The 23,181-nt window shown below is 47.6% G+C and overlaps 1 protein-coding gene across 2 annotated transcripts; it reads right to left on the reverse strand.

The window, feature by feature from the left end:
- Window positions 1–2,113: 2,113 nt before the first annotated feature.
- WDR31 (WD repeat domain 31) lies at window positions 2,114–23,002 on the reverse strand. Of its 2 annotated transcripts, XM_083161188.1 has the most exons (10): window positions 22,902–23,002; window positions 16,036–16,157; window positions 15,785–15,914; window positions 14,265–14,339; window positions 13,977–14,121; window positions 12,926–13,026; window positions 12,165–12,232; window positions 11,223–11,364; window positions 10,708–10,870; window positions 2,114–9,593 (listed from the first exon to the last, which is right to left on the reverse strand). In XM_083161188.1, exons 2-10 carry the CDS (start codon window positions 16,080–16,082, stop codon window positions 9,436–9,438), a joined length of 1,029 nt encoding a protein of 342 aa, XP_083017314.1. In that variant the 5' UTR covers window positions 16,083–16,157; window positions 22,902–23,002; the 3' UTR covers window positions 2,114–9,435. The 2 variants fall into 2 exon arrangements, with proteins under 2 accessions (XP_083017314.1, XP_083017315.1); XM_083161189.1 differs by lacking the exon at window positions 14,265–14,339.
- Between the last annotated feature and the right edge of the window lie 179 nt (window positions 23,003–23,181).

The raw sequence follows: 23,181 nt of genomic DNA on the forward strand, positions 1-23,181 counted from the left end.
AGAAACCTTTACACGTGTATCTTGCTCTATTTGTGGGTGAGTAAGGTACGATCTTCACTGCTCTTCATATCCAATCTGCACGGGGTGTCTTGTTAATATTATTCGCAGACTCATTCACTAATCCCCATTCTTTCACTTTCACCTTGTACGGAGAGAAACCTATCACCAATAAGAAAAAGATTTGGGAAACAGAAGAAAGAAGAGAGAAGAGAAAAAAGGAAAAAAGAAGAAGAAAAAGAAACCGCTACGTGTCTGTACATCTCCCGCCTTACCGTGAGTGGGGGTACGCCCATACATTTACACCTATCAATTGCACATCATCTCCTGCTTTTTAATCAAAATCGAGTTGTATGTAACCTTCGATCATTCTCTTTCTTCATATGTACTATCGAGAATACTCTTGAAAAAGTGTGAAAATATCTGAAGACATAAGACCTTCATACTCACTTCATTCAAGTATTGCGCCAGAGATTTGGAAAACCCAATTGTTCTGTATGTTTGGTATTAATAGGGTTATTTGGGTGATAACCAGGGTTTAGTACAGCTCTCAGGCAGCAGTGCGCCACTTCAGGTCATATCCTAAAATTTTCTTCCTAGTAAGAGGAGATTACAGCCTCCCCGTGTGGTCCGGACTGTTCCGGTTTTTGCTACATGCCCGTGAGGCTTTATTCTCCCACTCCTCCTCTCCCTGGTGACAGCTGTCATAGGCAGCCCCCCCGGACAGGACACCCCCATACAGGCACCCCCCAGACCAAGCTCCAGAATGACAGAAATTGATGAATGGATCTGTTCCGGCGTTCCGGGGAGATGTCCGGGTCTGAGTTTTACCCATACCCGGGGATCAGTAACTTGCAGACTGATCGGAAAGCGACACACATATTCTGCATTCTGTTTGTGTCACTGAGCCGTTAATATCATTTGCATTTACAAATAAGGTTTTGCAAATAATTATTCAGATAAGCCCATAAGTAAGAGACAGGGAGCTTATTATAATGGGACATAGTACAGAGTAACCTGTAGCTACAGCAATACCAGGTAATAATGTGCAGCGCTATCAGATAACATCAGGTTATGTAAATGCCAGGTGAGTGAGGGGGGTGAATAGGGTGTCATTAGGGCAGGCTGGGGCTTGCTGCGGCAGGTAAGGGGCTGTCCCCGTAGCAGGACAATACAACCTCTGACACTAACAGCCGCCTGCACCTTCATTCAAAGTCTATGCAAAGCGCCAACTGCTTGTGTAACCCCGTATACACTGTACAAGTGCCATGGTATCTGTACTGCTGGTCACACATCAGGGATTACATTTATATTTGTTCATTTATTTTAAGAAAAATATGTGCTGGATGGATCCCAAGGGAATCGCCAGTGGTGAACACTTTGGGCGCGGTGCCCAGGAATCAGCATATGCCATTACACACCGTAAAGCCCGCCCCTGAACTCCAACTGGTTAGTTTCACAAGAGACCAGAAGGCTGGGAATAACATAGTGTAATGGTTTATGCAGATTCCTGGGCACCGCAAGCACAGTCTGGAACCAGATTCCTAGAGAAGGAGGACCCGCGGGGAGATGCCCCTGTACCCATTCATGCACTACCCTTAGCTAAATCAACCACATTTCAATGCACCAGTGATGATCATTTTTTCACAAAGTACAAGGTGAGATTCAAATAGCTAGAATTCTCCAGTCTTTTATACAAGGGCAGCTTAATGAGGAGTGTATGACTGCAATGCCAAAGGCAATGGGTGCGAATCCCAGTTATGTCAGCATCTAGAAATGTAATAAAGGACAATGAGACTGAAAAACACAGAGCTCTCAAGTAAAGTTCATGAATGTTGTATAAGTATTAGCGACGGAGAAGGTGGGGGAAGGGGATGGGGTTGGTCAGGAAATGCTGGGTCATGAAGCAGCAGTCACTCCTCTCTTGCCCCGCTGAGGGGGGGCAGTAGGGCCTGGACCAGGGTAAAAAGTAACCGCTCCCCCATCTGCACCACAGAGGATCTGCGCTGTGATGCGATGGAGCATAATAAGAAGATACAGCTAGTTATATATTTTATATACAACATTCACATACATCAAAGTTTCTTTTGAACAACCATAATGAGGAGACAACACAGACACATGGTATTTGCTTTATTGTGTTACAGAAAGTACAAAGATTAAATAACAAATCTATGTAACAAAACTAACAATAGTTACCACTATACACAGTGTAACAACCTATACGGGACCTTTATGGCAAAGTGCAGATAAGAAACCTATTCCTGTAAATAGCATGTTGGCGCCCTCTGGTGGAGGACTGTGGCATTACACAGTAATCTCTTCACACGAATTACAATGGTAAAGGCTTCTCATCCTCTAGGATTGCAGAGTCAAATCCTGCTATTTTGCCGTCGAATAATATGGCGTTTTTTTTTTTTCAACTTAAACAGTCATGTCAAAACTGTGGCCCTCCAGCTGTTGAGAAACTACACATCCCAGCATGCCTTGCCATAGTTTCAGCATTCCCTAATACCAAAAATGTGGCAAGGCATGATGGGACTTGTAGTTTCACAACAGCTGGAGGGCCATAGTTTGGACATGCCTTACTTAAAACATCCAGTGAAGCGTGCAACCGCCTGCAGGCCTCACGACGCAGTGTGCAAGAAACCTTCAGCCTAAACCTTGTAACTTGACAGAAAATAAAGCATATTAAACAGATCAATAACTAACATTAGCCCATAACGTTGCTACGCTTTAAGTCCTTTTGTGGAATTACAGTAACCGGACCCCGTACACACAGCTAAGAACATACCTAAATATAGGTTCTCTCCGGACCAGCGTCTCATTTCAGAATTCAACTGCAAAATTATATCATTTCTATACTGCTCCACAAAGTGAAGCACAGAAGTGCAACTATGCTATATAATAAAAAGCTAATGCTGGCCTCTCCTCTAAGGGGGGAATTCAAGTGTTGAGTGCTGACATTATTGTTATGATGTTCCTTCATTTGGATGTGCTGGTGACTAGTTCCATATATTTGTGCTGTTAGTTTCACTCTGCAATCTGCTGCTCCTCCACAAACACTGGCCACTTGCTCAGTAAAGCTAAGCTCCAGAGTTACATGACATCACTGAAAGTACAGCCTATGCTCTCACTAGGAACTGGTGACATCACAGAGTACAGAAACTAGGAACCAGTGACATCCCTGAGAATGCAGCCTATCCAGTCACTAGGAACCAGTGACATCACTGAGAATGCAGCCTATCCAGTCACTAGGAACCAGTGACATCACTGAAAATGCAGCCTATCCAGTCACTAGGAACCAGTGACATCACTGAGAATGCAGCCTATCCAGTCACTAGGAACTATTGACATCACTGAGAATGCAGCCTAACCTGTCACTAGGAACAGGTGACATCACTTACAATGCAGCAAGTAAGAACCAGTGACATCACTGAAAATGCCGCTTATCCACTTAATAGGTACCAGTGACATCACTTAGACTTAGAGTGAAGCATGTCTAAACATTAGGAACTGATGACATCACTGGGAGAGCAGCCTATCCAATCACTGTGAGCCAGTGACATCACTGATGTACAGTAAATATTAGTCCAAATCACAGTATGATCGCCTCTGTCTTTAAGAGACAGGTAAAGTTTAATAGACTGGGGTCCATAAAAAGTATATAAACACTGTGTAACCAAATGTACATGTACAACACGTCCCACAGCAGATGTACAATAGTTTTGTCTATAAGAAAGACACAGAAGTGCTTACTTGCAGTAAAAGGATGATCCAATTATTAAGAAAAGGTCAAAGTACAACCGGCTACAGGACCAGTTTTCAAGTAAATATATTATAGAAAATGTAAACATTACCTACTCTAACGAAGCATTAGCCGTGGTTATCCGCTAATGAGCGGAGGAGGAAGTACTCAGCCCCAGCAGCGGCTACACACATATCAAATCATTTGTTCACATATAAAGCAAAGTATCTAGAAAGCAGCAGCAGCACCTACGGGAGCTGTGATGTTCCCTGATCTGCACCAACCAAGTAGTGCAGGGGGGGGGAATCCCTGAGCACATATATACATACAGTCAACCTTTGACCTTTCTTGTGCCGACCTAACAACCGCATCCCATACATACATGTTGTCATGTATGTAAGCCCAATCCATGGAATCCTATTGGCTGGGGGATGGGCTCAATTCAGCAGATATATTCCATACATGATAACATATGTATGTATATGTGCTCTGTGATCGGGTGTGGATCGTTTTATCGACCATACTTAGGTCGACACAGTTGGGTCGACAGGGGGCAAGGTCGACAGCGTTCTAAGTCAACATGGGTTTAGGTCGACATGGGTTTAGCTTGACACATGCGTTAGGTCGACATGGGTTTTTACCGTTTGTAAAAAAAATTGCCCCGAATGTCGACACAGTTGACATGGACACAGTTGAAAATGAACCGCATCGCTCGCAATGCTTCGGACACTATTTTATTCTCTCACCACGCCCTAGTGCAGGGCTGGGCAATTGCGGCCCTCCAGATGTTGAGGAACTACACATCCCAGCATGCCTTGCATCAGTTTCAGCATGGCCACATAGCAAAACTAATGCAAAGCATCCTGGGATGTGTAGTTCCTCAACATCTGGAGGGCCGCAATTGCCCAGCCCTGCCCTAGTGGATGGTAGGGCATGAAATACCGCCTGTCAGCACGTCAGCTCAAAAAACAGTGGAAAAACCCATGTCGACCTAGAACCCTGTTGACCCAACGGTGTCGACCTAAGTGCTGTCGACAATACGTTGGTATCCCCTGTGATCCCCCCCTGTACTCCATAGTCGGCGCTGCTGTTTATATGTCACAATCACCTCCGTACAGCTCATCCGGATAGTTCCCAGTGTATGTAGAAGATCGGAGACGTGCTCAGGTCATGCAACCGCTCCATACACAAGAGATATGGCTACACTGAGGAAATCACGTCACCATACAGACATACATACATACAGGATTGAAATGGGGTCATCAGGTCAACAACGAGCGGCGCGCACACCGATTTTCTGGAAGTCCCGGATGGGCGGTGGCCATGCAAAAGAGACACCGGGTGAAGAGCTGAGAAGATGTCTTAAGTCCCAGGGAGGCGGTGGCCCCCCCATGTCTCTCTCTCTCTCTATCGGGGCAGCCAATAATGCTGTGCCTACAACCGGCCTGTCCCCCTGGTACTAAGCAAAATAAAACCCAACGAAAACCCGTAAACATGCAGGCGCCAGACGGATACATGGCCTTTGTGGGATTTGTACTACCTCAAACTCACTAATACTACAATGTACAGACTGGCTTCGCTCTAGAGAGATATACATACATGGGCCCTTATTCTGGTTCACTCGCAAAGGCAAATTCCTTCTCAAATGGACAAAACCACTGCACGTGGGGCAGATGTAACAGGTGCAGAGAGAATTAGATTTAGGTGGGGGTTTTCTTCAAAGTGAGATCTATTGCAGTGTAAAAATAAAGCAGTCAGTATTTACCCTGCATAGAAACAAAATAACTCACCCAAACCTAACTCTCTACACATGTTACATCTGCCCCCCATGCAGTGCACATGGTTTTGTCCATTTGAGAAGGAATTTGCCTTTGCGAGTGAACCAGAGTAACCCCCTTTATCTGTCTGTGTCTGTATAATGTATGTCTGCATTAAGCATTACCAAATTCTGAAATGTTGGACCAAAGGTACAGAGTGATCTCCAAATTCCTGGGGCGCAGATTCTGACTGCAGGATACACACACAGGTTGTACACACATACAGTATATATCATATGGGCCCCGGTGAGTACAATACTGTAATATAATAGTGAATACGGGTGTGGTATGATTCACCGACAGTCAATATCCCGACTGCCTCGTCTCAGACAGCGTGGCCAGCGCAACAAAGCCCCTTGCGGGCTGGGTGCGCTCACCACGCTGCGGGCATTCTATTCTCCCTCTATGGGGGGTCGTGGACCCCCACGAGGGAAAATAGCCGACGGCCATCGGGAACCCGGCCGTCTGTGTTTTAACAGTCGGGATCCCGACTGTCGGGACCCTGTCCGGCACCCGTGAATACACCCCGATACTCTGCATGGCAATAATAGAAGTCTGACGAATACAAACATTTCTACAAAAATAAAATAAAAAACAGTCACATTATTGCAAAGACATTAACGCAACTGAACAGCTGTATAACTACCAAGTGCACAGTTCTAAGTGGGCAAAGCTTGACGTCTAATCACAGGGACGCCCATCATGAGCCCTGATTGGATTGGCAGTTACAGAGGCATCTACCCCCCCCCATCACCCACAGGACAGGCTGGTGGACCCCGACCCTGTACAGAACCTATAAAGTTCTACATATGTCAGGACATATCCCCCCCACACTGTCTCCCATTGCATGAGCCTACTCTGACACCAACATCCCCCTCTTTGATTCCAGACTGTTAGGGCAGTATTCAATGAGAAAGTTCTCCGTGCATGGAGAGCGTTTTATGTCGCTCTCCATGCACTCTCCGTGTTTTAGCGGAGATTCTCCCTGTTCCGGAGCCTCCTGCTCCCACTATTCAATGTATTTAAGACTCGCAGCGAGTCTTAACCCCTGCAGCGGACGAGCGTCCGCGGCAGGGAGCTTTCAGGGAGCCGGGGGACGGAAGCGGCCAGAGAGATTAAAGTCTCCCTGGCTGCTCCAGAGGAATGTGGAGGGTGGGGGGCTCCCCGGGACCCAGGCAGCACAGGCTGCCCCCCCCCCCCCCCTATAGCCAGCGGGGGACCCAGTATTCACTGCACCCGATCGTGCATATTAACGATCGGGTGCAGTGAATATATGAATATCTAATGAGCGGCTCGAGCGCTCCGACCCCCTGCTGGCTTCACTGTGTAAAAAAAAAAATATATATATATATTTTTTTTAATTAAATATATATTCATGTGCTATAAGCACATGAATAAAAATAACATGCCCCTTCACAGAAAAAAAAACCTGATTTTTTGACACCAAAAAAAAAAAAAAAAAAAACATTTAGTTTAAAAGTTCACATTCCAGCTCCCCATCAAAAGATGGAGAATTGCTACACGGAGAGACACGGAGAAAATCACTTAGAAAGACGGAGAATATTTCACATTGAATAGGGTTGCTTGCTTTTGGAGAGCAAAATGCTCCGTCAAAGGCGAACAAAGCACAAATTCTCCATAAAACACGGAGAATTTTTCTCATTGAATACTGCCCTTAGAATTGTATCGACACCAGGATAGCATCCAACATTGTATATTCATTATAAATTACATTCGGATATCCTGGGATACAGTATATTTAGAAAGCCCTATATTTCACTGCTTTCTTACCAAATTGTAAATATTTGTTGTTATCGTCACGTTTGTCCAGCTGCAAGTTCTATGTTTATTGTAAAATATTCCTCTCTCATTTGAGGGACTTCTTAACACATACCCATTAAAAGTTAAATTTTAAATCAAAGGCTTGTGCCCCACCCAGGGAGACGTCTATATGTCCTCTCTTGGACATATTTCTTTCCATTGTACTTACCCTACTCCCAGGGAGCACCCCCTCAACCATATTATATATACATTTGTTGTTGGGAGTTAGCCTTTTCTCACTTAGGTCAGACTGTCCAGTGCCCTAGCACATATCCCTTCCCCCCCCCCCCCCCCCCATTTCCCTTTTGTCTTGCTAAACACATAATACCCCTGAAGGGTCGCTTACCTATATTCTGGTTGCCAGGGGTTCCATGCTCGTTGCCAGGGGGGGATTACATGGACGTTGCCATAGAAGGTTACATGCTTGTGGCCAGGAATGATTACATGCTTGTCGCCCAGGGGGGGTTAAATTTCCCGCCCACCAGCCTAAATGTCCACCTACCCGCCCGTCCATAGCAGAGGCGTAGAGTCTCTGACAGCATTAGAGACCCTACACCCCTTCAAAGATGGCCACCCCGTAAAAGGAGACAGCCGCTAGAGGTCCCCCTGCACCTCTAGCGTCTGTCAGTGTGAACGACTCAGGAGGATCTAGCGCGTGTGTCTTGTGTTTCCTGTGGCAGCGTCCGGGGCGCAGGGTCTCTGTAATACTCTCGGACTCTGCGCCTCTGCTATGGACGGGCGGGCGGCATCCAGAGGGTGGACCGGCAGGCTACGCCCCTGGCTCCAGTCCTGAACGTAACATATGTGTGGGTGAGGTAACATGTTGGTCTCAGTCAGGCATGTCCAACCTGTGGCCCTCCAGCTGTAGTGAAAAGTCCCAGCATGCCTTGCTACAGTTCTTCTATTAGGGAATGCTAAAACTATAGCAAGGCATGCTGGGATGTGTAGTTTCACAACAGCTGGCGGGCAGGTTGGGATCAGACTATGCGGACAGCAGGATCTACCTCACATTACTCTTCTTCACGTTCCGGCTACAAGATGTTAATGGTGAGAAAAGTTTGTGAACGGGACAAAGTGAACAATAGGTGCATAATCCTCCACCCCAGCAGGTATGGGTCACTGGTTCCACCCACCAAATGTCGACATGCATTAGGTCACTGGTTCCACCCACCAAATGTCGACATGCATTAGGTCAACATGGCTTAGGTTGAAACCTTAAATTGGACGACATGGATGGAAGGTTGACTCAAACATTAGGTCGACAATCAAAAGGACAACATGGGTTTTTCACTTTTTTTTTGTCCAGAATGTCAACGGAATGGGATCATTGGGAAAGACAAGCATTAGGTCGACACCACAAGGTCGACATGGATCAAGGTCGACTTGACTGAAGGTCAACACGGGGTTATATCGACAGGGTCATTTGGTCGACAGGGTCATTTGATCGACATGGGGAAGATCATCAGTCAAAAGGTCGACACAGGGTTTTTTCACGTTTTGGTCCCGAATGACGACACAGTCGACATGGACACTAAAAAACAGTGCACCGCTGCGCTCGCCATGCTTGGGGCTCGGCACACTATTTTATTCTCCCTCCACGCCCCAGTGGATGGTAGGGCATGAATTACCGCCTGTCGGCACATGTCGGCTAATAAGAAAAAGTTAGCAACTCATGTCAACCTAGACACTGTCAACCTAATGCTTGTGTTGACCTTCCAACCACAACATATTCCAGGTGTCGACCTTTTGTGTTTCGACCCAATGACCGTATACCACCCCAGCATAGGACAGCAGTGGCCCTAAATCTTACGTCTCCTGTAGATATCACACCCGTCAGGGCTTCCCCTGACCCTCAGCCGGGTCCCACACGAGTCTCCTACAGAGAACGATACAAGGTCATGAGCACCAAAGACATTGTGAATACTCTTCTACCACCCTCCCCCTGATCCTCGCTGGACATACAGGTTGTGACATAACCGCCCTTTGTCTACAGGATGGAATCTGGACATTGCTCCGGCCAGCGCGGTCTTTTCATGACGAAGATGCGCTCCGTCAGAACTGCGCAATCTGCTGCAGAGCTCCGCGGCCTCTCTCCATGTGCAGCGAGTAGATTCCGGAGTTGAAGCTGGCGCAGAGGATGGAGGCGTTATTGCAGACGGCCAGGGAGGACAGAGGCCCGGAGCCGTCCAGGAACAGGCTGCTCACGCATGCTGCAGGGGGAAGAGGGGGAAGAGAGGGAAGAGTGGAGCTTTGGGTGAATGTCATCTCCTAATACACTACTGCTTCCCGTGCACCTGGCGCCAATTGATGGGCTCAAGAAAAATGCCTGACGATATAAAGACACTATAGGCTGAATAGGGACCAGTTATATAACGGTTCAGTCCATGAAATGGCTGCTGGGTACCAGCGCCAATTTCCAGAGAATTGATAGGCTGCCAAAGATCGGTTCAGACCAAAGGTGTAACTACCATAGGTGCAAGGGGTGCAGCTGCTATGGGGCCCAGAGCAGAAGGGGGCCCATCTTTACTGTATAAGTTATATTTTCTATATACATTTATCGCCAATGTTTGGTATATAGGGGCCCTTACAAACTTTTGCTATGGGGCCTGCGAATATCTAGTTACGCCCCTGGTTCAGACATTTAAAAAAAATGGCAGCCGCCATTGGGAGTAAGCGGTGGCCATATGAGATAAATACATAGAAGACAAATATGTGAACTACATAAACTATGGTTCCCAATGATCTCTCACACAGCAACATGACGCAGAGGCCCATGTGGATGAGGATAATGACCTTCGCGGTTGAAAAAAAAAGTTAAAATAATTAGAATTGAAAAAAAAAAACATGCATCATCACCCCTCCCCCTACACCCATCACAAGCACTTAGGCTGGCAGCCGCAATCATATGGGCACGATCAGCGAGGGCTCCCGTGGGGTCCGCCTACAGAAGTGTCTCCCAGCGTATGTTTACCCTGTAGTGCAGGCCTGGATAACCTGTGGCTCTTCAGCTGTTGTTGAACTAGACGTCCCAGGATGCCTTGCCACAGTTTTAGCATTCCCTAATAGAAAAACTGTGGCAAGGCATGCTGGGATGTGTAGTTCCACAATAGCTTCAGAGCCACCGGTTGGCCAGGACCACTCTAAGGATACTGGCACACCACAATTTAATTGGCCTGACCCAGCCTAATGCATGTAGGGGCTTTTGCAGTGGCCCAACGCTGCGTATCCCCCACAGTTATTGGGTCCTGGTGTTGGGAGCACTTTGCTTTTTTTATTATGAAAAGTAAATAGGAAAATGCATGTGGGGGGGAGGGGGTCGCGTACCTCCTGTGTCCCGTTCCCACACTTTCACGGTGCAGTCATGTGATGCGGTGGCCACCAGCGGGGAGTCATACGTGTCCTTTGGAAGGAAGATGCAGGATGTGGTGCTCTGTAGGTGTCCCTTATATTCACACACTTTGTCCTTGGTCTGTCGGAGGTCCCATAGCTGGGAGGGAGATGAGCGATAGAGCTGTAAGTCTATCTGCTGCTATAACTGCAACTTTCCTGACAGAGGTGTCACATCTAGCACAGTCTGGTCTGTATCTCAGTGTGGAGGTGCAGGGTGCTACAATAAACACTTACATGCTTATAACTATACAGCAATATCATTAGAATCTGTGCCAACTACATCAAAACCCCCTAAAAGCGCTGAGAGTAATAACCTTCCCCCAGTGCCGATTATTATGGCAATAAAAGGCTATAAAGACAAGTTCCCCAATGTATTTTGGCTCTGGGTTGTTATCTGCGGATACAGACGTCTATTAATAGTGTGGCATAATGTAGAGTAAACGTCTCACCGTAGCTTCGCAGCCCTGTCCCCCGAAGCCGTTGCTGCTGGTCAGACAGTAATTGGCATCCTCACTGACGTCACAATGCATCTGTATGTACTGTTTCATAGGGAGCAAGTGCGCCACCTGCAGGTTCCGTGTGTCCCATACACTGGACGGTGCAGGAGTGATAAGAGAATGACATTAGTGATCATGTCCAGCACACATTCTGGGAACGGGGGGTAATAGCGTTCCCCTTAGGGTTCTGTACCTGGCTGGGGTCTCTCTGCAGCCGCACGGGGTGCTTACGCCCCAGGCCTTGGGCAATAATCCCGATGACGGTCACCCAGGCCGGGTGGCAGGATTAACCCATATGTCTGGCTATCCTTAGGAGATGGTCTGCAGTGGGCAAGCCTAGCAGGGTGCCCTATCTATCCGGTACGGAGGAGACGCATAACTCCCCTACAATAGATTTCTGCCCCGTACTCTCTTTTGCACAAGACTCTTCCCACAGGCGGTATATCGTGTGTACCATTATTATGCAATGGAAAGACTGACGGAACCCCAGCTGTGGACACCACTATGAGGTACGAGGTATAATGTGCAGTCTCGGCGGCTGCGAGGTGCCAGCGTTCCGAGCATTTCTCCAGGATTACGCTGCCATCCGTTTGAACTGAAAAGCCCCACGGAATCCATATTCCCTAATAACCCCAATGACTGAGCTCCAAACCGGCATCTACAACCAGCCGGAAGGTGCCCCGTATGGTAAGTACCTATAGCCAGACTTATATCACTGAATAGTCCCCAGATATTCGTCATCTGTGCTCATTTATGGGTCAGATTGTCCTCTATTTGCTCATTCATGGCAGTAAACCTGGGATTTTATATCACATGACAAACACGCATTTATTGCTGTAATTATGTACAACCTGTTATCGTAGAACAAACAGTATAATGTCCTAGATTACTGACCGGGTGGTTTTATCCTCTGAGGTCTGGACAACACAGGACTCTCCGGGAACCCAGCACATGTGAGTTACCTGTAGGACGGAGGAGCAGGGTTACACACAGCGGAGACAGGACACTTGCTCAGACAGGCCGGGAACCTGAGCAACCAGTCTGTTATCTTCTACACATGATCACCGATTGGACAGAGCATCACTTCGTCTTTGGACGCAGCGGCTGTGCGATAATAGGCGAACGCTGCAGATGGAACCATATGTAAATAGACTCCTCCTGGCGGCCTCTGTGATCAGCTGCTGTGTCAGACGATGCAGCAGAAGATCATCTGCAAATATGTCGTCCATCTGGTTGACCCTTACAAAAAGGGTCGCACACACGTATAGATTTGGCCAAAGATCTGGGCGTTCCCGACTGATTGAAATGACCAATCGTTTGCTTGGATTGGATCATTTGCTAAATCTTTCCGTGTGTGTGCACCTTTACTCAGCGTAGATGGTGTAATCACACAGCCTGGAAATAAGCCTGAATTCTGTTTACCTAAACAAGGCATGACACACCCCCTTATTATTACACACATACCAATGCCGCCCCCATCCCAAAACATCAGGACATTCAGGTCATCGTCTAATCTCAGTTATTCCCATCCTGACCGATACCCGATAATGTGATGACGGTCTTCATGGGCAGCCTTGGCATTGATGCCACCTGCTGGCATTCCTGCAATGAGGGGAACAATCAGCGCTATACAATGAACAGAGATCTCGTCGTACCAGGTTCCTAGACACTGCGACTTTGTGCAGACACTGGCCGGACTCCACGTCCCATTTACACAGAGTGTTGTCCCGGGAGCCTGACAGCAGCTGAGAGCAGTCTGCGGATAATAAAGAAGAGTCTGTGAGAACAGCTGCGGAGGTGACAGACAGGAGCGCTATGGATTCTGGGTAGGGACATTCCAACACCTTGTTCCCGGGTCACCCGCTCCTGCTCATTCCACCTCTGGACCATCACCCGGATTAGACTCTTCCTCGCCCCCTTCACACCACCAAAATGTTAATCCACTCTCTTATCATCTCTCCCCAATTACTGCAGCCTTCTCCCTCTACTCCCCCTCCCATCATTAGTCACATGATAGACCTACACTGTACTGGTCAATAGGCCAACACCATGGGATCAAAATGCATTCGTTCAACAGGGTCAAATGTTGACAGATGAAAGGTCATCAGTGCTTATGGTCAAAAATGTCCTCCGATATTGGGCGGGATGTAATGTGGTGCAAGTCTAACGGCCATGCGGTTTGCCGACCAAACTCAGATCTTTTTAGGTCAATCATTTACAATGCCCAACATTTGTTGATCTATTGATCCACACCACTTTCGTTAGCAGCAACTGCTCCCTGACACAAGACTAATGTGTAACTGCTGCTTCTTGCCAGCTCAATCTGAATGCAACATTAATCCTCCAGAAACATACTTATGCTGCTACTACGAAACTGTCGTTTGCTGTCTCATTAGTGTTCATTGCCTCTTTTCCACCCTCTTTCTCCCCCTCATATCCCCAAACAGACCCTAGCCCACAGGTGCGGAGAAGGACCGGCCAGGAATTGGTACATATATGCAGCCGTTGGATGAATGGGGAGGGGCATAGCAGGGGGGCGGAGTGGGACAGAGCAGTGGACAGAGCTGGGTGGGACGGAGCGGGATTTGGCGTAGCAGTATACAGAGAGGGGTGTTGGCCAGGACAGGGTGGAGGCAGGCCAGTGGGCCGCATGTGGCATATGCCAGGTCCCATTATTAGTTAATCATATCTAAGAGCAGGACTCACCTGGACTTACTGCCAATCCAGTTACTATTAAGTGATGTCCCAGGAACTTCTGGGCACTACCAGCCTTGCAGTGCAGGTCCCACATGAGGACCGCCTTGTCCCTTGAGGCACTGAAGAAGCGGTTCGATCCGAACACGCAGCTGATCTGTAGGTACAGAAACCACACAAAGACGCCTCTTACTGATCACAATCAATGTAGCAGGTCATGGCACACATCTGTACTCCCCCCAATACAATATCTCTAGGTCACATCCTTGGTAATACTGTATATAAATAGATATAGATTACCTTGGAAACCTCCCGATCGTGGCCCACAAACCTCTTCAGGGCGGTGCCAGTTCTCCAGTTGGATACAACTACAGCCTGTGAGACACAGTCACCACCATTATATGTATGTACTGTATGGTTCTACCTAGGTCTATAGAGGGTTTATATACAGATAATATATCACACCTGCATGGTCTCACCTCCTAGAACATGTCACACGTTCGCAGCTGACTCAATAGGCGCCAATCTGCCGTGTAAATTTATTTGATTTATTACCAGTTATTTATTTATTAGCAGTTTCTTATATAGCGCACACATATTCCGCAGTGCTGTACAGAGAATATTTGAACAGTCACATCAGTCCCTGCCCCAGTGGAGCTTACAATCTATATTCCTACCACATGTACACACACACAGACATTCTAGGGTTAATTTGTTAGGCGCCAATGAACCTACCAGTATATATTTGGATTGTGGGAGGAAACTTGAGTACACGGAGGAAACCCACGCAAGTACGGGGAGAATATACAAACTCCGCACAGGGGCCATGGTGGGGTTCGAACCCATGACCTCAGTGCTGTGAGGCAGTAATGCTGTCTGTGCTGCCTCAGTAGTCATGTCAGCTGTATTTTATGGGAAAATGCATGGATTTTGGGGTTTAAAATGCGGATGTCTGCATGATGCATTATCCAATGGGGGGTGGGTTTGCAGATTGGGGGTGCGGTAAGATTATTTCGGTAACATAGAGGGGAGGGAGTACAGCCTTTCCCAGCTTGGTGCCAGATCTCGGACATCTGGCTTTTCCAGGTGTGCTTGGATTAATGTACTAAATCCATCCAACCCACATAACTCCGCTCTCCAGCGTGTGATCCAATCTACCGATCACCTTAAGCGGTCACTATTTTCCCGGAGACTTGTGCATGGGCAGTAGAGCAAACACCGGGGCAAAGACACAGGTCCCATGTTCCCGGAGATCATAGCATGCCAAAAACAAGCCGGCCAGTGAGGTGGGGGTACACATGAAGACTACGCCAGGGCCCCATCTCTCATAGGGCTAGATGTATCAAGCTTCAAAAAGTGATAAAGTAGAGAGTAATAAACCACCAGCCAATCAGCTGCTGTTATTTTTCAAACCCAGCCTGTAACTAGACAGCTAAGAGCTGATTGGCTGCTGCATTATCACCAGCAAATTTATCACTTCAGTCATAGTAGAATAATGTAACAAAACAATCATTATATCAGAAGAGAAGGGAGATATCTCAGTACTGACACCCAATACCCAGGAAGCAGTACAGTGATACAGATTACAATCACTGTATCCTCATTAATGTGGCGAAGTTAAACATGATCCATCCATGAGAACAGAACACGGTCCTGTAAGTACCAATGAGCGTCTGCAGTTCTGTATCAGTCCCCGGGATACCCAGACGCAGACGCTTGTTCGCTTTCATGGTCTAGTAATCAGACAACAATCTGTCCGCTGCCCTGTAACTACAAGGCGGACGGTATCAGAGCACAGGCGGTGTATCCTGTGCACTTACCTTGTCTTTCCCTCCAGAGACGCACAGGTCTGATTTCAGTGCAGCGATGTAGGTCACCGCTTCGTTGTGAGCCCGGCTCTGCTGCTCGCAAGTCTGGCCCGGACGGCATTCCTCAACAGGATTGTCAGCTCTGCAGGTTAGGGAACACAAGCGGACAATTTATAGCTTATAAACCATCTATACTGTAGCTCCCAAACTACGGTAACATTATCGGGTTGTATCCTATGTGATTGGTCGGCGTTACGTTGTACCTGTATTTGGAGCGGTTGCGCTTGGCTTTACTCTGAAATATTCCCATATTTCCAGGACGGGGCGGACGAAGGGAGAGGATGCAGCGTACAGAAATGAGACATCAGGAGCCTCATGCCGCGGCCTGTCAGATGGAGGAGAAAAGTACAGCTGTCACCAAGAAGATAACTTTGTTTTTAGTGTTAAAGTACATCGGTCACCCACACAGAGTGGGGATGGGCAGCCCGAGTCCCCGAGGACCGCACACATCATATTAATATTCATAAGGCACTGATTACTCCTTAGTATACACATCCCTGTGACCACTACATCAGATCCCCAAATCCCAGTGACATACAAAAGGAGAGTACATTGGATCCCTGTGACCGCTACATCAGATCCCCAAACCTCAGTGACATACACAAGGAGAGTACAGGGGATTCCTGTGACCTCTACATCAGATCCCCAAACCTCAGTGACATACACAAGGAGAGTACAGGGGTTCCCTGTGACCACTACATCAGATCCACAAACCTCAGTGACATACACGAGGAGAGTACAGGGAATCCCTGTGACCACTACATCAGATCCCCAAACCTCAGTGACATACACAAGGAGAGTACAGGGGAATCCTGTGACTGCTACATCAGATCCCCAAACCTCAGTGAGATACACAAGGAGAGGACAGGGGTTCCCTGTGACCACTACATCAGATCCCCAAACCTCAGTGACATACACAAGGAGAGTACAGGGAATCCCTGTGACCACTACATCAGATCCCCAAATCCCAGCGACATACACAAGGAAAGTACAGGGGATTCCTGTGACCTCTACATCAGATCACAAAATCTCAGTGACATACACGAGGAGAGTAAAGGGGATCCCTGTGACCTCTACATCAGATCACAAAATCTCAGTGACATACACAAGGCGAGTACAGGGGATCCCTGTGACCGCTACATCAGATCCCTAAATGGGAATGGATAGTCTGCATTCATGGTGCCCCAGTGATGTCACTAATTCCTAGTGAATGGATAGTCTGCATTCATGGTGCCCCAGTGATGTCACTAATTCCTAGTGAATGGATAGTCTGCATTCATGGTGCCCCAGTGATGTCACTAATTCCTAGTGAATGGATAGTCTGCATTCATGGTGCCCCAGTGATGTCACTAATTCCTAGTGAATGGATAGTCTGCATTCATGGTGCTCCAGTGATGTCGCCAATTCCTAGTGAATGGATAGTCTGCGTTCATGATGCTCCAGTGATGTCACTAATTCCTAGTGAATGGATAGTCTGCATTCATGGTGCCCCAGTGATGTCACTAATCCATAGTGAATGGATAGTCTGCATTCATGGTGCCCCAGTGATGTCACTAATTCCTAGTGAATGTATAAGCTGCATTCATGGTGCCCCAGTGATGTCACTAATTCCTAGTGAATGGATAGTCTGCATTCATGGTGCTCCAGTGATGTCGCCAATTCCTAGTGAATGGATAGTCTGCGTTCATGATGCTCCAGTGATGTCACTAATTCCTAGTGAATGGATAGTCTGCATTCATGGTGCCCCAGTGATGTCACTAATCCATAGTGAATGGATAGTCTGCATTCATGGTGCCCCAGTAATGTCACTAATTCCTAGTGAATGTATAAGCTGCATTCATGGTGCCCCCACTAATTTGACGCAACATCATTAGAACACCCTCTAACTACCTTCTCATGGGAAAAATAACACTCTGGGACTTATGAAGCATTGAATGCAAGTCAGCCATCGTTTTTTAAGGCATCACGTGCATGGAACTAAGGCCCTTATTCTGGTTCACTTGCAAAGGCAAATTCATTCTCAAATGAACAGAACCATGTGCACTGCAGGGTGGCAGATGTCACTTTGAAGTAAAACCACACCCAAATCTAACTCTCTCTGCACAAGTTACATCTGCCACACCTGCAGTGCACATGGCTCTGTCCATTTGATAAGGAATTTGCCTTTGCGAATGAATCAGAATAAGGGCCTAAATGTGTATATTGCCCGTGTGTAGTGTTTTACCTGCCAGACTGCCCCCTACCCATATGTGTGGCTTCATAGCCACGCTCATTGTCAGTGGTTACTTGCTCCAATCCCACCCATTGTGCAAAATACTTGTGTGAAAAAAGCATCATTACACGGGCGTACAGTTCTGCACAGCCCCCAATTTCATCCACACACCTACTTTAGGACGCCCCAATACAACTCAGTTACACCCAGTGTTGCAAGTAAGGGGGTACGGGGTGGTACGGAGTACCTGTAAGAAATATGTTGCAGGTACGCAGTACCACTTACCCCCTGACCCACTGTCAATTCTATTTTTATTTTAAGTTTAAATATAATGCATCCGTAGCCCGCCCACCAAGCATTATGATTGGTGCTGTATGCAGCTATCGGCTACTGTTGATTTAGCCTGTCACACCAACAGGCATCAGCAGCTACAACAGCATGAAGAGCAGGCTCCACAATTGTAAGCACAAGCTGCCCGTCACTCCCCCAAGCAAGAGCCAACCCACCCCCTGACATTCCCTGTTTCTCATTCCTTGTCTCCTGATGCCAAGCCACTATTGTCATTTAGTCACTCCTCTAGCTTTGTGTGACCACGCCCCCTCATGACACATGGCCACGCCCATTTTTGGTGGAGGCTATTAGTACCACCAAGAAAAAAATTCTACTTGCACCACTGGTTACACCCCCCTCATTTGCATCTAGATGTGCGATCTCTTTGCGGATGACAGAGAGTGAACGAGCAAGACACGGTCTGCGTGAGCTTCTGTCAGCTCAAACCCAACAGTCCTTAGTGCAATACTACAGCTACAGCTAGAAGACAGATCGATCAGCCTACCGAGGGACAGTAACATTACAATCTCACATGTATACTTACTTGGGTCAATGCACGCACACGCACGACTGCATGGGCCACCCTGCAGCATTTGCACGCTGATAGACAATCATTGCACCGACGTGCGAAGGAGGACGCGGACGGCAGCAGAACAATGACTCATTAGGAGTGGACACTTTCCAATCTACTTTAGAGTCTTAGAAGATTACAGCGCGCACAGGCGTTTCTGATAGAAGGTATTGGTTCTCAGCAGAATCTCTCCTCATATCCGCACACTGGGAGATTCAGAGTCGGACTAACCGGGAGGTCTCACCAAGGGGAACCAAATAAACCCGACAGATGTAAAAGGAGAATGTTGTGTCTGCTTACCAGCTCCGATGTCTGGCCTTACGTTGCCATGGCAGTCATCCCATTATAATCCCATTAGGATCAACAGTGTCAGTCTGATTGGCATGACAGCGCCAGGAAGCTCATTAGCCCATTTTGGCTGACATGGGGAGGGGCAGTGCCAGGAGATATAAATATTGTCTGAACTTTCCCCCCCAAAACACATCCCCACCACTTCTGCACTGCCCACCTTGTCCACGATACAGGATACAGTTGGTGGGTAGCGCTGCGACCCTTGTCTCGGGGGTCGTGGGGGGATTCTGACAGGTAAGGAGGTGATGGGGAGAAAAATAACTGGAATTGATAGAAAAGGGAATTTAAAAAAATTCTTTCAATGTAACTATTGGATGGATATTCTGGTACTTGCGGAAGGTTTTATTCACTAGTGAACCAGAAAATGAACAGCATATATTCCGTATATACTAATCCCAGTCATAGGCTCTGTACCTACATCAGTGCCAGAAAGCCATTTCCCTCCATGTACCTAATCTAGGGTCATGGTGGCTTCAGGGTGATGTAATGCTGCTGGGCACCGGCCTGTATATCTGTGGGCTGTGCACTGACATATGGGGATATCAGTCACTGTCACATCCAGGTCACTCAGGATAGGAGGACCAATGGGCCTCAGCATCTGCCTTGTTCTTATGTTGTTTATCTATAGGGCAGCGATAACTCCCAAACGCTTGCTGAGTCACCTGCCTAACAACCCCGGGGGTCACGGGATGTGCGAGTACATCACAGGATAATAATACAAATAAACATGGTTAGGTACTCTTTACTTAGAAGGGCGCCCATCTCGGCCATCTCGGGCATTGAATGCACTAAAAAATCAGGTGCGATGCGACAGACGAGATGCCCGAGATTTCCCATAGGGAACAATGTTAAATGTCTCAATTGACCCGATTTTCCTGTTCAATGCCTCAATTGACCCAATTTTTCCATAGGAAACAATGTTAAATGGGCCACAGAGGCCAAATAGGCACCCTGAAGTGAATAATGGCCACCCGAATTGTTAACGCCACCCCACGATCAACGTCAACCCGAAGCGTGGCGAGCGCAGCGAGCCCGCGAGGGGCGGCGGTACGCGTCCTACGACCTTTTCATACCCCCACTATCCACGTCGGCGTGGAGTTGAGAATAGAAAGTGTGGCGAGCGCAGCGAGCCACCGAGCCCGAAGCGTGGCGAGCGCAGCGAGCCCCGCGAGGGGACGCGGATACCTTCACAGGTATCCGCGTCCCCTCGCGGGCTTCACAGCTGTCCGCGTACCCTCGCGGGGCTCGCTGCGCTCGCCACGCTTCGGGCTCGGTGGCTCGCTGCGCTCGCCACACTTTCTATTCTCAACTCCACGCCGACGTGGATAGTGGGGGTATGAAAAGGTCGTAGGACGCGTACCGCCGCCCCTCGCGGGCTCGCTGCGCTCGCCACGCATCGGGTTGACGTTGATCGTGGGGTGGCGTTAACAATTCGGGAGGCCATTATACACTTCAGGGTGCCTATTTGGCCTCTGTGGCCCATTTAACATTGTTTCCTATGGAAAAATCGGGTCAATTGAGGCATTGAACAGGAAAATTGGGTCAATTGAGACATTTAACATTGTTCCCTATGGGAAATCTCGGGCATCTCGTCGGTTGATCGCACCCGATTTTTTAGTGCATTCAATGCCCGAGATGCCCGAGATTTTTTACTAACGATGCCCACGATCAAAATCGTGGGCGCCCTTCTAAGTAAAGAGTACCCATGGTTACATTGCAGCTACAGTATATTATTTACATCCAAGTATGGGTCGTACACAAGCGGTGCAGTAGCGCATCCAGCATACAGATATAAGGGGCAGTACTGTATGCAGTGCACAGTGATAAGGTGATACACACCATGGAGCTTATTCAGGTCTGTTCACAGCTAGTCTGCGTTCGTGCGGGGACCGATGTTTTGTTAGTGCGCAAGCGCATTTCTGCACATCTTCATGCGTAGAGTGCGTGCACCCACGGCAAACATTCTGTTCATCGGGTACAAGCACCCAACACAGCAGGGGGGGGGGGTAGAGAAGGGCGCGGGGCAGCTCCATTAGCATATGGAAACGCTGGGCATTCTCATGCAAATGAGGCAATGACGCAGGTGGGCGGCAGGCAGCTGACATCACCGGATGTCAGCTGCCCGCCCATTTCCTCCCCAGCATGCACGCATATATACGGTTGCTCAGAGCTACCTTACATATGCGTGCACCTGAACATCGGTGACCATCGAAAGATGTGGATGGTTCCCCCTACTTTGTTACATCAATTCGCAAGCCCCTGCGAGTGAGTCGCCCTTGTGAATGGGTGGCAGCTGGTTTGGTGGACTCGCAACCACAATAACCCCCAGTGTGTGTAATGTATAATAAGGTGCAGTAGTGCATTACAGAGATAAGGTGCAGTGCTGTATTCAGAATACAATGATACCGTGCAGATCTGTATACAGTGATATGGTGCCATAGTGTATGCAGTATGCAGTGATATGGTGCAGTACTATATGTAATATACAGTTATAAGATGCAGTACTGTATGCAGTATATAATGATATGGCGCAGTACTGTATGCAGTATACAGTACCGTACTATATGTAGTATACAGTTATATGGTGCAGTACTGTATGCACTGCAGTATACAGTGATACGGTGCAGTAATATATGTAGTATACAGTTATAAGGTGCAGTACTGTATGCAGAATACAGTGATATGGTGCAGTAGTGTATGCAGTATACAGTGATATGGTGCAGTACTATATGTAGTATACAGTTATAAGGTGCAGTACTGTATACAGTGGTATGGTGCAGTAGTGTATGCAGTATACAGTGACACGGTGTAGTACTATATGTAATATACAGTTATAAGGTGCAGTACTGTATGCAGTATACAGTGATATGGTGCAGTAGTGTATGCAGTATACAGTGATACGTTGCAGTACTAAATGCAGTGTACAGTTATATGGTGCAGTACTGTATGCAGAATACAGTGATATGGTGCTGTACTGTATGCAGAATACAGTGATATGGTGCAGTAGTGTATGCAGTATACAGTGATATGGTGCAGTACTATATGTAGTATACAGTTACAAGGTGCAGTACTGTATGCAGTATACAGTGAGACGGTGTAGTATATGTAATATACAGTTATAAGGTGCAGTACTGTATGCAGTATACAGTGATATGGTGCAGTAGTGTATGCAGTTCAGTACTAAATGCAGTATAGTTATATGGTGCAATACTGTATGTAGTATACAGTTATAAGGTGCAATACTGTATGCAGAATACAGTGATATGGTGCAGTAGTGTATTCAGTGATACGGTGCAGTAGTATACAGTTATATGGTGCAGTACTGTATGCACTGCAGTATACAGTGCAGTACTATGTGTAGTTTACAGTTATAAGGTGCAGTACTGTATGCAGAATACAGTAATATGGTGCAGTAGTGTATGCAGTATAAAGTGATAACGGTGTAGTACTATATTTAATATACAGTTATAAGAGGCAGTACTGCATGCAGAATACAGTGCAGTACTGTACGCAGAATACAGAGATATGGTGCAGCACATACACAGGGGACACTCAGACATGCACACAGCCTGGTTGCTGAGCGAACGGTACAGCATGTATATTACCCAGCACGGCACAGGCTGCCCCCGGGGCTCTCCCTCCATCCTCCCCTCCGCTCTGTATCGCCGTCTCCTGGGCTCCCTAGTGACGCCGCCGGTTACCAGGGGTTGAGACTAGTTCCCCTTCACCGTAAGGACCTGGGGAGGAGATGGGGCAGGGAGAGGAGGAGCAAGTTCAGAAGAAGGGACCCAAATGGACCCTCGCATAGCTCGCTTCGCTCGCAATGCTTCGGGCACGGTGGCTCGCTTCGCTCGCCACAGCTTTAATAACCTCCTCCACGCCCTA

Source organism: Crinia signifera, chromosome 9 (assembly GCF_055691185.1).
Source record: "Crinia signifera chromosome 9, ASM5569118v1, whole genome shotgun sequence".
Classification (NCBI taxonomy): Eukaryota; Metazoa; Chordata; class Amphibia; order Anura; family Myobatrachidae; genus Crinia; species Crinia signifera.